Source organism: Lytechinus variegatus, chromosome 4, assembly GCF_018143015.1.
Source record: "Lytechinus variegatus isolate NC3 chromosome 4, Lvar_3.0, whole genome shotgun sequence".
NCBI lineage: Eukaryota > Metazoa > Echinodermata > Echinoidea > Temnopleuroida > Toxopneustidae > Lytechinus > Lytechinus variegatus.
In genome coordinates this window covers 11,261,148-11,277,721 of record NC_054743.1, presented here as the reverse complement: position 1 = coordinate 11,277,721, position 16,574 = coordinate 11,261,148, and the positions used below count along the sequence as shown (strand labels likewise).

The 16,574-nt window shown below is 38.0% G+C and overlaps 2 protein-coding genes across 2 annotated transcripts; both read right to left on the bottom strand.

The window, feature by feature from the left end:
* Window positions 1-7,729: 7,729 nt before the first annotated feature.
* Window positions 7,730-9,347, bottom strand: LOC121412482. Its single transcript, XM_041605294.1, has one exon. The coding sequence runs from the start codon at window positions 9,323-9,325 to the stop codon at window positions 7,730-7,732; it is 1,596 nt and encodes a 531-aa protein (XP_041461228.1). The 5' UTR covers window positions 9,326-9,347.
* A 3,208-nt stretch (window positions 9,348-12,555) lies between these two features.
* On the bottom strand, window positions 12,556-16,574 carry LOC121413383. The gene is made up of 2 exons (XM_041606176.1): window positions 16,471-16,574; window positions 12,556-15,435 (listed from the first exon to the last, which is right to left on the bottom strand). The coding sequence occupies exon 2, from the start codon at window positions 15,401-15,403 to the stop codon at window positions 13,769-13,771; it is 1,635 nt and encodes a 544-aa protein (XP_041462110.1). The 5' UTR covers window positions 15,404-15,435; window positions 16,471-16,574; the 3' UTR covers window positions 12,556-13,768.

Here is a 16,574-nt window from a genome sequence, read left to right as displayed (position 1 = left end):
ACACAGAATTGAGAAAAATTTGGCCAGAAAATCATGCTTATTTATACCAAATTTATTCATAAATCACAAAAATACTTGTTCTATGTCATTTCTTCATCAATATCAATTCTGTTTCCTCAATTTATGTCACCAATATAATTCATTACAGTGTCAACTGGGCTGATATTAAAATTGTGTTAAATATAGTTGCGAGATGCCAGATGAGCTCCACATCATTGATGTGCAAATTATCCCACTTCAGTTATTTATTGTTACATTATGAAAAAAAACCTTTTAATTTTTCTTTTATAAATTTGTATTTAACTACCATTGGTTTTCTCTTTTTAAATAAATTACTTAGTTGATCCACAGCAAGATCTAGAACCTTGAATTCCTTTTCAATTTGTTGCATTCCCTCAGTGTGTTGTGTTTCTGTGCTGCATGTATTAGAAGGACTGAAATATTTATTTTGGGAGGGGATGTGAATTTCCTAACAACTAGTAGGTTTAAACTTTACCATAGCCTTTAAAATCAAATTATCATTTCTAAGAGGAACATCATTAAAGGACAAGTCCACCCCCAACAAAAAATCATTTGAATAAAAAGGGAAAAATCCAACAAACATAACACTGAAAATTTCATCAAAATCGGATATAAAGTAAGAATGTCATTTGAAATTTTCGCTTAATTTTACAAAACAGTTATATGCACATCCTGATTGGGATGCGAATGGGGAGACTGATGGCGTCATCCACTCTATTTCTTTTGAATTTTATTATATGAAATATGATATTCAAATTTTCTCATTGTCAAGTGAAAAAAGTTAACTCCTCCCTGATGTTATGGAATTAGCATTGTTTAATACTATATGGTTCTGTGAAGTTGGTCCTTATTGTCAAATCTGTAAAAACAACAACGAAATATTGTACAATTCAAACAATAAAAAACAAAAGAAATAGTGAGTGAGGGGCATCATCGACTTACTTATATGCTATTTCACTGTTTTGTGAAAAATAAGCGAAACTTTAAATGTCATGTCTTTCTTATTTTACATCTGATTTTGATAAAATTTTCAGTGTTATGCTTGCTTGATATTTTTCTACCTATTCAATCAACATTTTTCTGGGGTGGACTTGACCTTTAAGTTTATTTACTGACAGGAAGCCATCATTCTGCATACAACCTTCTTGGTCATCGTTGATTGAATATCACTCTCAAAATCAATGTTTTTTGTCATCGAAGCCTTCTGTTTATCAACCATCGATGCGTTTTGTGAGCCATGTGAATAGATACGGTAATGCCGCATTTGGGTTTGCTTTATTTGATGAGTGACATTTCAATTCGAATGTTATATTATTGTTATCTAAATTTTAAGACCAGAATTGGGCTGGAAGATGTATTTGGGTGATTCAGTACAAGGTTAGTGATATTTTTTGTGTGGGAGGGTGGGTGGAGTGTATGTGTGGGAGGATGGGTGAAGTGTGTGTGTGGAGGGTGGGTTAAGTGTATGTGTGGGGGTTACTGTTTGGGAGGGTGGGTGAAGTGTGTGTGTGTGTGGGAGGGTGAATGAAGTGTCTGTGTGGGGCACGGTGGGTTGATGTGTGAAGTTTATGTGTGGGTTAATGTGTGGAGGGTGTGTGAAGTGTATGTGTGGGTTAGAGTGTTGGAGGGTGGGTTAAGTTTATGTGGGGGATAATGTGTGGATGGTGTGTGAAGTGTATGTGTGGAAGGGTGGGTTAAGTGTATGTGTGGGGGTTAATGTGTGTGAGGTGGGTGAAGTTTATGTGGGGGATAATGTTTGGAGGGTGTGTAAAATGTATATGTGAGTTATAGTGTGGGAGGATGGATGAAGTGCCTGTGGGGCACGGTGGGTTGATGTGTGGGTGAAGTGTATGTGTGGAGGGTGGGTTAAGTGTATGTGTGGGGTTTTCTGTGTGGGAAGTGGGTAAAGTTTATGTGTGGGTTATTATGTGGGAGGGTGGATGGATTGTATATGTGTGGGAGAATGTGTGAAGTGTACGTGTGGAAGGGTGGGTGAAGTGTATGTGTGGGTTAATGTGTGGGAGGATGGAAGAAGTGTCTTTGTGGGGCACGGTGGGTTTATGTGTGGGAGTGTAGGTGCAGTGTTTGTGTGGAGGGTGGGTTAACTGTATGTGTGGGGGTTACTGTGTGGGAAGGTGGGTGAAGTTTATGTGTGGGTTATCATGTGGGAGGGTTGGTGGAGTTTATGTGTGGGAGAATGTGTGAAGTGTATGTGAGGAAGGGTGGGTAAAGTGTATGTGTCGGTTAGAGTGTGGGAGGATGGATGAAGTGTCTGTGCAGGGCACGGTGGGTTGATGTGTGGGAGTGAGGGTGAAGTGTATGTGTGGGGGTTAATGTGTGGTGAGGGTGGGCGAAGTTTATGTGGGGGATAATGTGTGGAGGGTGGGTGAAGTGTATTTGTGAGTTTAAGTGTGGGAGGACGGGTGAAGAAGTGTCTGTGGGGCACGGTGGGTTGATGTGTGGGAGTGTGGGTGAAGTGTTTGTGTGGAGGGTGGGTGAAGTGTATGTGTGGGTTAGAACAGAATAGAATAAAAATGGTTTATTTGAAAAAAAATCATTCGCGGCCCAAGTGTATGTGTGAGTTAAAGTGTGGGAGTATGGAAGAAGTGTCTGTGGGGCACGGTGGGTTTTGTGTGGAAGTGTGGGTGAAGTGTATGTGTGGAGGGTGGGTTAAGTGTATGTGTGGGGGTTACTGTGTGGGAAGGTGGGTGAAGTTTATGTGTGGAAGAATGTGTGAAGTGTATGTGTGGAGGGTGGGTTAAGTGTATGTGTGGGGGTTACTGTGTGGGAAGGTGGGTGAAGTTTATGTGTGGGTTATTATGTGGGAGGGTGGAGTTTATGTGTGGGAGAATGTGTGAAGTGTACGTGTGGAAGGGTGGGTGAAGTGTATCTGTGGTTTGGGATATGGGAGGGTGAGTAGAGTTTTTGAATGGTTTAAAGGTTTTTTTAAAAAAAAAAAGTTGGAGGGGATTTAAGTAAGCGTGTTTGTGTGTGTGTGTGAGGGGAGGGGGTTGATTTAATTTTGTATTATCTTGCATTTGAAATACATTGAAATTTTAGAGCTACATATAGGTATTTAAGGGTGGTCTGTTTGGAAGATGGAGAAGTTTGTTGCTGTGCTAAGGTGAGGGAAGATGGGTGAAGTGTTTGGGGTTGTGGAGTGTATAGACATAGGTTGGTGAAGGCGTGTTAGGGCACACCATTGGCCCGTTGCATAAAACCTTTTACCTGAGAAAACTCAGGTTGTTTTTACCGGAGTTTTTGCCCTGTGTTAAAGTCATTGGCAGAAATCAGACTAACCTTAGTTTTCAGTTTTTACCAGAGTTTTCTTAGGTAAAAAGTTTTATGCAACAGGCCCCATGTGTGTGTGGGTGGCGGTGATGTGCATGGGGGTAAGAGATTTGTGTGGATATAGGGTTTGTGAATATGGTAAGGTGTTTCAATGCATTGGGGATTGTAGTATCTTGACATCTGACGTATTTGTTTATGACGATGAAGAACCATGTCTGTTTGGTATGAATAAGAGGCCATGTGTGGAGCATGAACATGAAATGTACGAAGATATGAAAAGTACAGTCACAAAGCCATACCTCACATACTTGTGTTTTTGAAAAAAAAAAATCCGTAACCACATCAGGTCGGTCCACCACCTATTACACGCCCACCCCTCCTCCGGATACTAACTCTTCAACCCTTGGTTAAACTATGATTGTGGTTCATCCTGTTTATATGCTGCAGTAGAATGGTAGCTGGTATAAAGGGAAGGAAAAGGTGTAACATGTAATATTATGAGAGATTACATTGTTCGTAATGTATGATACTTGATATGAGGAAATACCGAGGAAGTTTCTGGCAAGTCTGTCGGAACCCACTCTGATCTTTAGGACAACATTTTTCACTTTCCCTACTTGGCTCTATGACAACAATCAAAACAGATTTATATGTAAGGTATCGTGTCTACTCTATCATGTCTATATGATAGAAAAAAAATGTCTATATGCATTACGTACTAATGTTTTTACAATATTATACAGCGCGTCCCCAAAAAATTTCCCTTTGACATAGGGCTGAATTAATTCTAAAATGTGGTAGTATTCTCAAACGAATGATTAGAAAGTTCATTTCATGATCTAACTTCTATGAAAATTTCATTGGTCGTGCTTCAGTGGTTTTGAATACACCCTCAGTTATGTAACAGTTGTGCATTTGAGCCCATTCCAAGTTTGCAGCATTGATGCATTTCTGCATTGTCTATGGCATGTTAACCCGCATTTTTACATCCAGGACCTGAGTAGGGACATTCTCTAATTATATCCAGGCTCATCAAATCATAAACTTGGGCATGTTCAGAAGGACAGGAAACACAAAGAAAAGTGTGTTTGATGATTGATACGAGGAATCAGTGTAGCAACCTGAAAGAAAATGTGAATGATGAATGAGTAAAATAAGCTGAAAAATAAAGCAGAATCCACAAGTAAATCACCCTTTGTGGAAAGGAACTTTAGCAGAGAAAATTTTGACTTTCTTTTCTTTAAAAAAAGTTGCATGGAATTAACTTGACCTTAGTAGCTTATTAACTAAAAATATAATGAAAACAAAAAATGCAGTATATAGGCATGAAACAGACATGACCCGTTGTCTCAACCATTGTGCACTCTCCCGTTATCAAACATGAAATGAACTTTGCCCTTCTGAACATGTTCAAGGTTGTGATTTGATGAGCCTGGTTAGATCAGGGAATTCCTTGGTCAGAATGGTCAAAAAGGGTTGATTTGCTACAAAATGCAGAACACACAGCAGTGCTGCATGCATGCAAACTTTGAATGGGCTGAAAAGCACCACTGTTAAATAATAGACTGTGTATTCAAAACCACTGAAGCGAGACCAATGAAACTTTTATAGAAGTTAGAATAAGAGATGAGCTTTCTAATTTCATACATTTCATTGAGAATAATTTTTTTTTTGGAAGTAATTTAGCCGTATATCAGAGGGTCATTTTGGGGGACGCACTATAGGCTACATATAATCTACAAGTATCGTGTACATATATGCCACATGTAATGATGCACAATTTGCTCTGATTATTAATAAATTTTATGAATAATTAAGATTATACTAAGGTTTTCTTTTGAGTGCCTTTAACTGTAATAATAATATGTCTCTACGCGCTTTATATAAACTGAAAGAAAGAAAGAAATTAACAGAAAGGAATAGATTAAAAAAATAAATTTATTGAATAAACGTCAATGACAAAATACATCGTTATTTCGTTTACGAAATACATGTTCTTAACCCACATTGACATATTTTTTTAAATATAGATAAGCAAGATATCACACCTAAAAGAATCTTATATCGCTAAAGATAAATGCTCAAATACACATAAAGGCCTGCAGCTTATTTTCATAATACACAAAAGGTTTTTAACAGAAAATCAACGGTATCACAATTGATATAATCATAGTACGTTAGAAATGAACCTCGAATATGTAATTGGTCATATCTACGCATATCTAGTTCATTTCTATGAGTGAATAATGAAACATAGATATCATTATCCTTAACAGAGGTTTACTCTACCAAACAAAATAGCTAAAGAAACTAAACATACCGATATACAATTTCAGTATTTTTTCCTTACATGGTAGGTATATTGTGGTTAATAATAATCAGTGAATATCAGAACTAACATACACGCTACACAAATTTTTGAACCGATGAGCTGCAGTAATCTCCTTTGTCAGGAAAAAAAATCCAAGGACCCCGGCTTTTAAGCATGAAGACGTCCCAAATACAGTGCGTATCAAAAAAAAAGTTTACACTTAGAAAAAATCCTGTAAAATTACACATTTGTAGTATCTACAAGATTTTTCCACATTTTTATATTGGTACAGATCCATTTAAAGAAATGACGATATAACTGTCGAAAAATATTTCCGCTTGAGTGAGCACCACTTGCGTTTGAAAAGTTAGTGAAAAATGATTTGCGCAGAACTTGGAAATAGTTATGCGAATAAAAATAGACCTTAATCACGAAGAACACTTGAAGTGTAGCTAGTAAAATTGATTTGAAGGTATATTTTACCTTTTTAAACTCGTTTCCTTGCCCAAAACACTTCGAAGAGTGCATTGCGCCCCACCCCACTCCCAACACACCGAGGCCATCGTGACGATATTTGCTTTACAATGAACTGTGATTTACATGAAATGGCTTAGGATTGATTTTCATTTTGTTAATAATTGTCAAGCTTGGAAAAAGTGTGGAGAAATAAGTATTAAATGAAAAATGAAGTGTAAACACAATTTAAATGATAAAAACTGAAAAAATGCTGGAGATGTCTGATATAGACTTTTGTTCAGATTCAGTTATGTCCTCAGATCCAGCTGGTACAAAAAGGTAAAGGTTGTGCTTACTAAGTGTTGAAATTTCAATTTGGGTAGCAAAATTGTTACAAAATGCTTGAATGTATCCGTTTTATTTCAATAGACTAAAGGTGCAAGGGAAATGTTTCGGAGGGTAAGTATGATTTCGACCTTTCCCCTTGACACAGCATGAAAACGAGCATTTCTGCGCAAACAGATTTCTGCGAGCTTTACAAAAATGGACAGTGCTCACTCAAGTGTAACATTCTGTCAAAATTTTTACTTCCATTGGATAGATGAGACCCAAACCAATAATTATATGTGAAAAAAATACCCACATGTTGTATATTTTTGAATTCCCGGGGCTTTTTCAAAGTGTAAACTTTTTTTAAACGCACTGTAGAGAATGACGAAAGTTGGCATTCAATTGACTCAAAATATGGAAAGCCGAAATGGGAATATTTCTCATCTCAATTGTAAACTTGCCCAAACATCGAGAAATTGCGTACATTCAAGCATGCGTCATCAATTCGATCACTCGGCAGTGGCCTACTCCTCTTTTATTCATTTTATTTTGAAGATAAATTGATAAACTCATTAGTAATTGTGTAATTGTAATAATATAATAATGATAATAACTTGAGATGCTTGATATCATTGTTTTAATTCTACACATCGATAATCGATATCTGATAACTTAATAAACATGCCAAATTTATCTCTTATTATGTGGAATTCGTAGGATGCATTGCCAAGCTAAAAGGGTAGTTTCTGTTCAAGTTTTGTTTTTGTTAATATTGCTTAACCTCCGTAACAGGATAATTTGCAAATGTAAACTGTTAAGTAAAAAATAACGGGCAATATCGATCTCTTCTGGCGAGTTGCTGTGGCCGAGTTGGGTAAGGCGCCCGACTACACCATGAAAGTCCGGGGTTCGATTCCCGGCACAGCCCTTTACCAATGCATTTTATATACACTGCTCTTTTCTCTTGCATCGACAAAATGAAAATGCTTCATGCATTATTGATAGGCCTACCAACGTGAGCACGTGTTAAAAATGATAATAATATTACGCATACATAATATACTAGTAATTGCTATATATTTGCTTTAAAATTTCCTAAAGAGCACCGAGAGCAGGAAGATAATCCTTAAGAAGATTATAACTATGTCTATTATGCTATTGGATGGTAATATGATTTGATAATATAAGCATACACACATAAATGTAGAGACGGCTAGAGACTTTTATTAATACCATGTATACCAAAGTAAACCTTATAGGATCTCTGGAATGAAGCATTAAGTTCGCAACTTCTTCTTCAAAAGGGGATTTAAAAGTATTTTAGCTTGATGTAAAATCATTTAAGAGTTCACTCAAACCGTGATCCGTTTTCTTGTAAATGAGAACCTTTCCGTCATTGTGTAGCACAATCTGAGACGGGCTTGCAAGAACAAAACTTGGACTAAGTGGAGTCGACGAACAGTCAATTATCTTCCTTGCTCCAGCAGCTCGACCGAATGGCATTACATCAATGGCGCATGTAAGAGGAGAAGCCTGATACATGACGTAGAGGGCGTCCCCTGAACTGTCTACAACCATACTTCTCATGTCCTTAGTGTGGAGGTGGATGGTGGAAAGGACCACACCATCAGAACCAAGAACACAGACGTCTTGTCCTTTGGAACACCTTGTACGAATGGCAATCTTGTTTCCTATCGCTTGAACCTCGTAGATCGCTTTGTTGCTGATGTTTAGTGACCCCACGACCTCTCCTTTATCTGGGTCGATGATGTAAATCATAGACTGTCCAAGGGCAGAGGCGAGTACATTCCTGTCTTCATCAACAGATACTGATACCCGAGCACTTGGTGAGAGAACAACACTGATTGTCTTGATATGCTTCCATGTCTGGTCGAAGATAACGACGTCTCCATCGCAAGAGCCTCCTACGATTCGACCATCCTCAAGAAAGCTGCACTTCCACAAATCATGAGAGTTCTTACTTTCAATGACTTTCTTACCTCTGCCATCTTGAAAGTTTAGCAATCGAATAGAAGAATCGTAGTTATTCTTGATGACCACGTCATCGTTGCTGCTTGATCCAATCATACATGAAATACCCTTCTGTCCCGCACGGAATGTCCGCTCCAGTTCCCACCTCTCTACAGGCATCTTTATTTGTCCTATTTTCCCACCTTCTTCTCTCTCGAATTTCACCATCTCAGCAATTTTCAAAGCATGGTCGGATACACTGATATCAATATCCCCCTCGAACATACTGCAACATTGTTGGGTAAAGTTGGTGAACTCAATTGCAGAAAGTTCATCACTATTCATCAGTTCTTCCGCCTTTGTGTGTATTTCAGACATATCTTTGCAAACCTTCTCTGCACCCTCAATCTGCTTGTCCACTTTCTCCCGAACGATTATGGATCCTTCTCTCAGTTCCCTCATAAGCACTCCAAATCTATCCGTAACTTTCTTTATCTCATCACCATATGCCTTCTTAAGCCGCCTCTCCTCCTGGGCATAATGTGCCTTTATTTTTGTGACGTGGTCTTTGATGATTCTGCTTCTTTTCAGCATCTCACCTTCCCGCTTCCGTCCTTCTTCTACCAGGAAGTTCAGCTCTTCTTTCCGGACCTCCATCGTATCGACAGTGTTCTGCAAAGTACACCCCTTCTCATGTTCTGTCGAGGAACATGGCTCGCAGACAAAGACATCATGGGTTATGCAGAACACCTTAGCGATTTCCTGTGGATGCTTGGCACAACACCAGTGTCTCTCGTCATCTTCCTTGATCAGATGACCCTGTAACTTTGCGCATTCGTCACATAGCTGTTGCCTGACTTCCATTCTGTAGCTGACATGGGCTTTGCCGTAGGACTGACAACCTTCACATTTATTTCTACTGTCCGTTGAAAATCCAGATGCCATAATATTTTAAAAGATCACAAGGCTTGTTTCTCAAAGGTTGCTGTAAAAAAGAATTTTATAGAATATTTTTTAAAGTTCTTTAAAAAATTTCCTCTTGGTTATAATTATCACTGACATGATTATCTACACTCATAGAATAAAAATGAGCTGAGTGGAACCTCATACCTCTTTTTAAAGAACCTTTTAGCTTCTTCAAATAAGCAGAATATGGATTCTATTTCATCTTTCGTACCATTCAAAACCCTTGATCATGTTGATACTGTCAATATAATCAACATAAAACATCAGCAGTGCATGGCAAAATGTACCTAAACTTTTGAAGTATGAGGGGCTCAACAAAGCATTTGTGGGATAGAGATTATTTCTAAAAAGTTGGGAACGAAACTGGGCCTTTGTAAATGAAAATATAATTATGTGATAGATTTCGACATAATCAACAAATAGTATCATAAATGTCCCTTTTCCTTGTCCTTTTCCTAACTCCTTTGGGGGACAGAGCCCCCACCCCCTCTGTTGTCTTTAAATCATTACTATTAGCACCACAATAATATATTCCCATCACCATTGCTACTATCATAAGTACACTTGTCAAAAAACATAAAGAGCTAATTTAGCTCTTAAGGAGCGTGTGTGCACTTCGGAGTGCTGATTTGTCTAGTTCAAATTTGAACGAGGAAAATCAGCACTGCGAAGTGCCGCCCTATACACGCTCCTTAAGAGCTTAATTAGCTGTTCCTTTTTTTAGAGAGTAATATTGCAATCATAATCATCAACATAATCAGCACTCAGCAGTAGCATATTATCATCACCATCATCATCTCCACCACCATCATCATCATTATTACAATCAACATCACCGTCAACACCATCATCGTCATGTTTATCTTTACTTCCACCTTGATCACCTTAATCATCACTATCTTCACCACCATCTCCATCATCATTTCTTTCTTTCTTTTCTGTTTATGAGATATCTGACTGGTACTTAGCATGTACATTACTTAAGAAAAAATGATGCTTATTTTATTTATCATAAAGTTACTCTCTAGAAAGTGAAGGATCCATCTATTGATAAATCAATCAATTTATATTTATCTCCAGGTTAAACGCTCAATAACAAAACTCACCTCTTGGCACACTTAGGTAGTATGTTACCTGGTAACTCTGTTGCCTTTGGTGACTATGTCAGCTAATGACGTATGCTCTATCTGCTGATATATAAGTATTGAAAAATACATGGAAAAAAATTTGGGGTGCAATCTTTGTAAAATATTTCATTCTTTTATCACCCGTAGGTGGCGATATTCTTCTTTGTTATTATGTGTTATTTAATTTCGTAGTTTTGCGGATGCCCCATCCAAAGTCAAACCCCACCTAATACCGATTGTGAAATGAAAATGCACTAAGCAGTTAGAGAATTTACTGAATGAAAAACACCATTAAATTAATGGACGGTAGACAATGGTAAAAAAAATCACAATTATCCACGGGTCATCGTAATCCTCTATTTTGAGACATATCCTAGTCGACCTACCAAGCAGGATGAAAGTTGTGCTTATAAGCCTGTGTAATAAAAGATTAATTTAAATCAAATAATTTCAAAGAAGGCCGGAGTCGGCGACAGGGTATAGGGAGGTAGACAAGGCGACTTACTTTTTCAACTGATTACCAGTAGTGCTATTAAGTTACATGACCAGCGTGTTACTGCTCTTCATTCTTCTATTCTCTCTTTTCCCCCTCTTGTTTCCTGTATTTCTCCTCATTTCCTACTAGATGAAAATTCATAGGGGTGCATTCCTTTACTTATAGTGCGCCTCTGTAAAGAAGGGCACAAAGGATGAAACATTGCTTTGCAATTCGGGACATATTGCGCCTATTTTATCTTCCTTTCACGAGCTTTTTGGTGCAAATCTTCCAATCTGCAGGATTTTATCCAAAATGGTTGCTATTGCATGTTGGTTGCTGTTGCATGTTTCATGCAATTTTTTTTTTAAATATTGAACTTTCGAGGTTTATTTAGAATTTGACACCAGAATCGCAGGAATCATGACCATATTTACCAACACAGTGCGATGAGAAAAATGAGCTGGCATTTGTTTTGAACTTTCGAAGTTTTATTTAGAAGGTGATGTCAGATTACGCATGCGTAGATGGTTTACCTGGATCAAGAAGTCCCTGTTCCTCTTACAGCGGAAGATGCATTGTTTCTAATTATCTTCATGACCTTAGTAATCATCATGCAATTATGGTTAAAGGATAACTCTTAATCCTTCGTGCTGTCGTGTACGTACTGCATGCTCACTAACACAAAAAGTGAATTTTGTTTCAATATATAAGCTTCGGGGGAGGGGGGAGGGGCGTGCGTAGTATAATGAATGTATAAAGTTATTAAGCCTGGGACAGTTTCATAAAGTTGTTTGCAATAATACGCTTCATCCACGTTAGTGGTTCTGTCTTGCACTAAAATATGGCATCATATGTCGTAATTTACGAACAGCTATGTAAAACATCATCTAGACTTTGATGATACACACTCGTGAAAACAGAATACCCCGTCATGAAATCAATTTATTTTTCAAGAAGTGTCGACTTTAATTTAGCAGTATAATTATGTTATATGGTAGTCATGACAATAGGTACATTGTTTGGACCACATCCTATCCTGTGATCACGAATATCGATGTTTATATCATACGATAGAAATAAGTTCCCATGATTATACGAATGTAGTTACCGGTTAACATATTCTTACTGAAATAGCATCTGGTTTCGGGATGTGGTTGTGATTATAAAACATACACTGCTAGAAAATTTATCCTTAAAATAAAAGAAGTTCCAGCAGTAGAGTCTCGAGAACACCTGTAATCTACCATATTGCGTAATCTTACAGGAAATTGGTATTTGGTGTATGGAATCTTATAAATTTCCTTAAATAAATCATTCTTTTTCCCTTTTTAAACAGACCTGTTTTGTTAAATTGCAGAAAATCTCTGTTTTATGAACTTACAGAATGATTCTGTTACTGCTTTCTGCAAAATCTTCTTTTTTCTGTAAAATCAGGGTTTTTTTAACAGTGTACGAGCTATATTGTCGAGAAATCTACATGATGTCATAGGTAAGATGGTGTATGAGTCGCTATTCCAATATTGTGCAAAATGAGTTTTATGGAAGAACATATCTACAATTGAATGCATAATACAACATACGGAATATGAATGATATACATGTACATGTAGAAACGGAATTGAGAGAGAATTTGGATCTGTTTTACAAAGCGTTTATAATGATAAACTATATTTTTCATTTTTCATTACAAAAAAAGTAAGAATAAAAAATATTCGCAAGTGAATGAACCTATTAAAACATATATAGGCCCGTTACTGTTTGAGAAAAGAATTGATAAATCAGTGATAGAGAAGACGATAAAGAGAGAGGGACAGATAGAGAGGGAGAAAGAGAGGGAAGGAGAAGAAAGGAGAGAAGACAGAGAGAGAGAGGGGGGAGTTAGGGGCAATCGAATGTTTGGAGGAAAGGGATGGATGAAAACTAAGATTAGTCTGACATTTAATACTCGTTAAAAAAGTAATTGCAATACGTACGCTGATAGTATTAAATTGTATAATGATGATGATGATGATAATAAAAATGATGACGTCATTAGTAAAAGTGGATTCACCAATAATAGTCTGTGATAGTTTTATACAAAAGATAATACAAATGTATTTGTTTATATGTATTGTTACATATTCATTCAGAAGTGAAACTATCCAACTCTATCACAACATCTCTAAAGTACTTTATAGATCTTCGACAAAAAAACCTATTTACCTCACAATAATCAAGATACAAAACGATGGAATTAACATTGTGTACAAATCACAATGTAAACTTGAAGATAAATGAATTGTGTAATTTAAGAAGTACACTATCTGAGTGGGAAAAATTAACCAGAAAATGAATATAAAACTATATAAGTTCCAAGTTGCTTCTAAATAATGCTTAAAAATCTAATCACAGGAGAAATATCTATTTGAAGATGGCGTATATCATGAGACAGCGTCTCACAAAGTCTAAAATATGGTACGTATAAATTTCATCCACATATCTACTGGGTACAGTTTGTTAAAGTGTATTCTTGAACATAATTATAATCGAATTGAAGATGAAGTTTAATCAGTTGATTATTGTCTCACGATGTTCAAGCGTAGAACGACGGTTGAACAACGTATGACTACTTATTATACTCTTCAACTTCATCCATCGCCACGATAAACCTCTTCCCTACAATCAAACTAATCGAAAAATATTCAAGGATAGACTTCACATTCAACATTAAAGCATGTTAACGTCTTTTTGTTAATGTCCGCTTTATATCCACTATTCATACATGATTGCATTAAAAAGAACGAAATATTAATTAACACATAACACTGGTGCTCATATTTATTCTTTAAGTTTAATCTCAGCAAGAAGTTGATGGAGTCCCCTGTTTGTCTTACGGAAGGAGAGTACCTTCCCATCGGTGTAGATGACCATTCTATCAGGTCTAGGAATGGCACAACTTGGACTGTAAAACGATGGCTCACACACAGCTACTCGTTCTGCAACAAACTCAGCAGAAGTTGACAAGACTGAGACCTTGTAATCTAAATGGTGTCTGTCCCAAGAGAGCAGGTAGATCAGGTCATGTCCGCGGTCTACAACTAGACTCTTGATTCCTTCTCCGTGACAGTGCTTTGAAGCAAGGATCTTACCAGAGTCGTCCAAGACTGAGGTATCAATGCCTTCGATACACTCGTTGAGGACGACGATGTGTCCCGATGAGAGAGCACAAATGTCGTATATCGGAGTCCCAATGTCAATGGATCCAACCGCTTTACCATCTTCGGGGCTATAGATCCCGATCGTTCCAGATCCGACTGCGTTGGCGAGGATCAGACCATCTTTGTTTACAGCAACGCATACAGAACACTTCTCACCGCCTACACTCTTCTTTTCTTCTTCATCTACGGTAATGACGATGAGCGGTTTCCAAGAACGATCACAAATGACCACCTCACCTTCGTTAGACCCACAAACGATTCTACGAGCAGTGTCTCTCAGTGGCACACATCGCCACAAATCGTATGGACTGTTGCCTTTAATCACTTTCTTCTTGATTTTGGTCTCGATATTAAGGACATAGATAGCGTGTTTTTCAGTGTCTTTGATGACTATTTCAGTGCCAGCGATAGCGCCCATCATGTAGGAGATCTTTCCGATTTCAGGATTGTATTCATCGTTCTGGACCCAGGTTTCGACTGGAACATCAATGGTTCCGATTTGTTGGTTGTCGCTTTTTGCAAAGGACACTTTCTGGGCCACCCCAGTGACCTTTTTCATCACAACTTTCATGTCAATTTCGGTGTTAGCCTGGGCTGTTAAACATGTCAGAGATGAACTGACGTCCCGGAACTCTTTCATCAAATCGCTCTTGCTTGTTAGCAATTCCTCGGCCCGTGCCCGCATCTCTACAAGTTCTTTGCATTTCTTATCAGGTTGGCCTTTTATATACCCAGTCATTTCACGAAGTCTAGCGGATACGTCCTTCAGCTTCCGCTGACGATCTCCGAATGCGTCTTTGAGTTTCTTTTCTTCTCTCTCATAGGCTAGTCGCAGTTTCTCCTCCTCCATTGCAAAATGCTGTTCCAGACCCTCAACCTCCTCCTCGACCGAATTCACCTGATTGTTAAACGTTTCTTCGTTCTCTTTACTCATCTCGATCAACCGAGCCAGGTCCTCTTTTCGTTCCTTCAGAGTGTCATCAACGTCACCAAGGGTGCATGTTGATTTGCTGTGTGTAGTGATCGCACACGCCTCACAGATAGGGGCATCGTGAGTCAAGCAGAAGATCTTCGCCTTGTCCATGACGTGTTTCTGACAGAACCATTCTGCTGCAATAGAACTTTCTTTATCTATGGCACATCCATCGCAGAGTTTCTGTCTCACTAGGACTCGGTAGGAAACATGAGCTGTGTCCTCAGTGAAGCAACCCTCACACCGTGTATCATCCGATGAAGCAGAAAAGCCTGATGCCATTCTGTTGGTTGTGACCAGGTCTACAATCGGATCTGTAGAGATGAAATGAAGTGAATGAAACGTTAGACCGTAATGGCTTCCACTGAGTAACCTACCAGAATAACTGGCTACAAATATTCAGCATAAAGGAGACTGCCAAGATAACTCGTACAAAAAAAGGAGAGCGCAAATGAAAGGGAAGCCAATAATTCACCAAATTTAGAAAGTCAATTTCAAGGATCTTTAAATATAGTCAGGTGTATAAACAAACACCGGATGATTGTAATCTCCGGTGACTTTGGCTTCAATGGAGTGCATACCAGCATAAGGGTTCTTGTCGTAAAATGTATTCGTCTGGCCAACCCCACCCCCCAAAAATGGATATACGTCATGTGTGGGGTCTCATAGGAATTCAATGAAGCAGATATCCTTCCATGATGAGCATGACTTAAATTCTGGTTGAACTTGCTTTGCTGACAAACCCGTCACCATTTAGACATTGATATGGCAGCAAGACCTATCGCACTTACTATTAGCACATAGTCCCCCCCCCCGAAAAAAACACATAATAAAGAGTATCATGTCAGTTGATTCTGTACAATATGATTTTGACCAATAATTGCAAAAGAAAGCATTCCTTATTCATACTTAGAAGGTTGGGGCAACAGAAAAGATACAACCGTCAAGTGTCAACCCCCTGGGGAGATTTTCATCAACACTTTTGTCCGACATCTTGTCAGACGTGACAAATTTTCCTGATTTTGATTGGCAGAAAAGCACTATTACTATGGTTATTGTCGGTAAAATAGGATTTGTATGATAAAACGTCCCAAAAGTCGTTTCATGAAACGTACTCCAGGTCGATAAAAGTTAGCGGAAGTCACTTTTCAACAAAAAATACAAGGTAGTGTTAAATGAAATCTTAGACTACACCAACAGTATCAAATGAAATCTTAGACTTCATACACTCGGTAAACTGTTGATCAACATTTATAAGGTAAACTTATCAACATAAGGTAAACTGTTGATCACTGATATATTGACCCAGTATAGCCTATCGTTTAGGAAAATAATAGAAGACTACTTACCACCAATATGGCAAAGGCTAACAATTCAGAAAAGCTTTATCACATATATCACGCTTCAATATGTCATGGGGTATGCACAGAACAGTGAGGTTGTTCTAGAAAAA

Bases quoted from the DNA above. Each gene is read 5' to 3' on its own strand.
- LOC121412482 (XM_041605294.1), bottom strand. From the start codon at position 9,325: ATGGCATCTGGATTTTCAACGGACAGTAGAAATAAATGTGAAGGTTGT.
- LOC121413383 (XM_041606176.1), bottom strand. From the start codon at position 15,403: ATGGCATCAGGCTTTTCTGCTTCATCGGATGATACACGGTGTGAGGGT.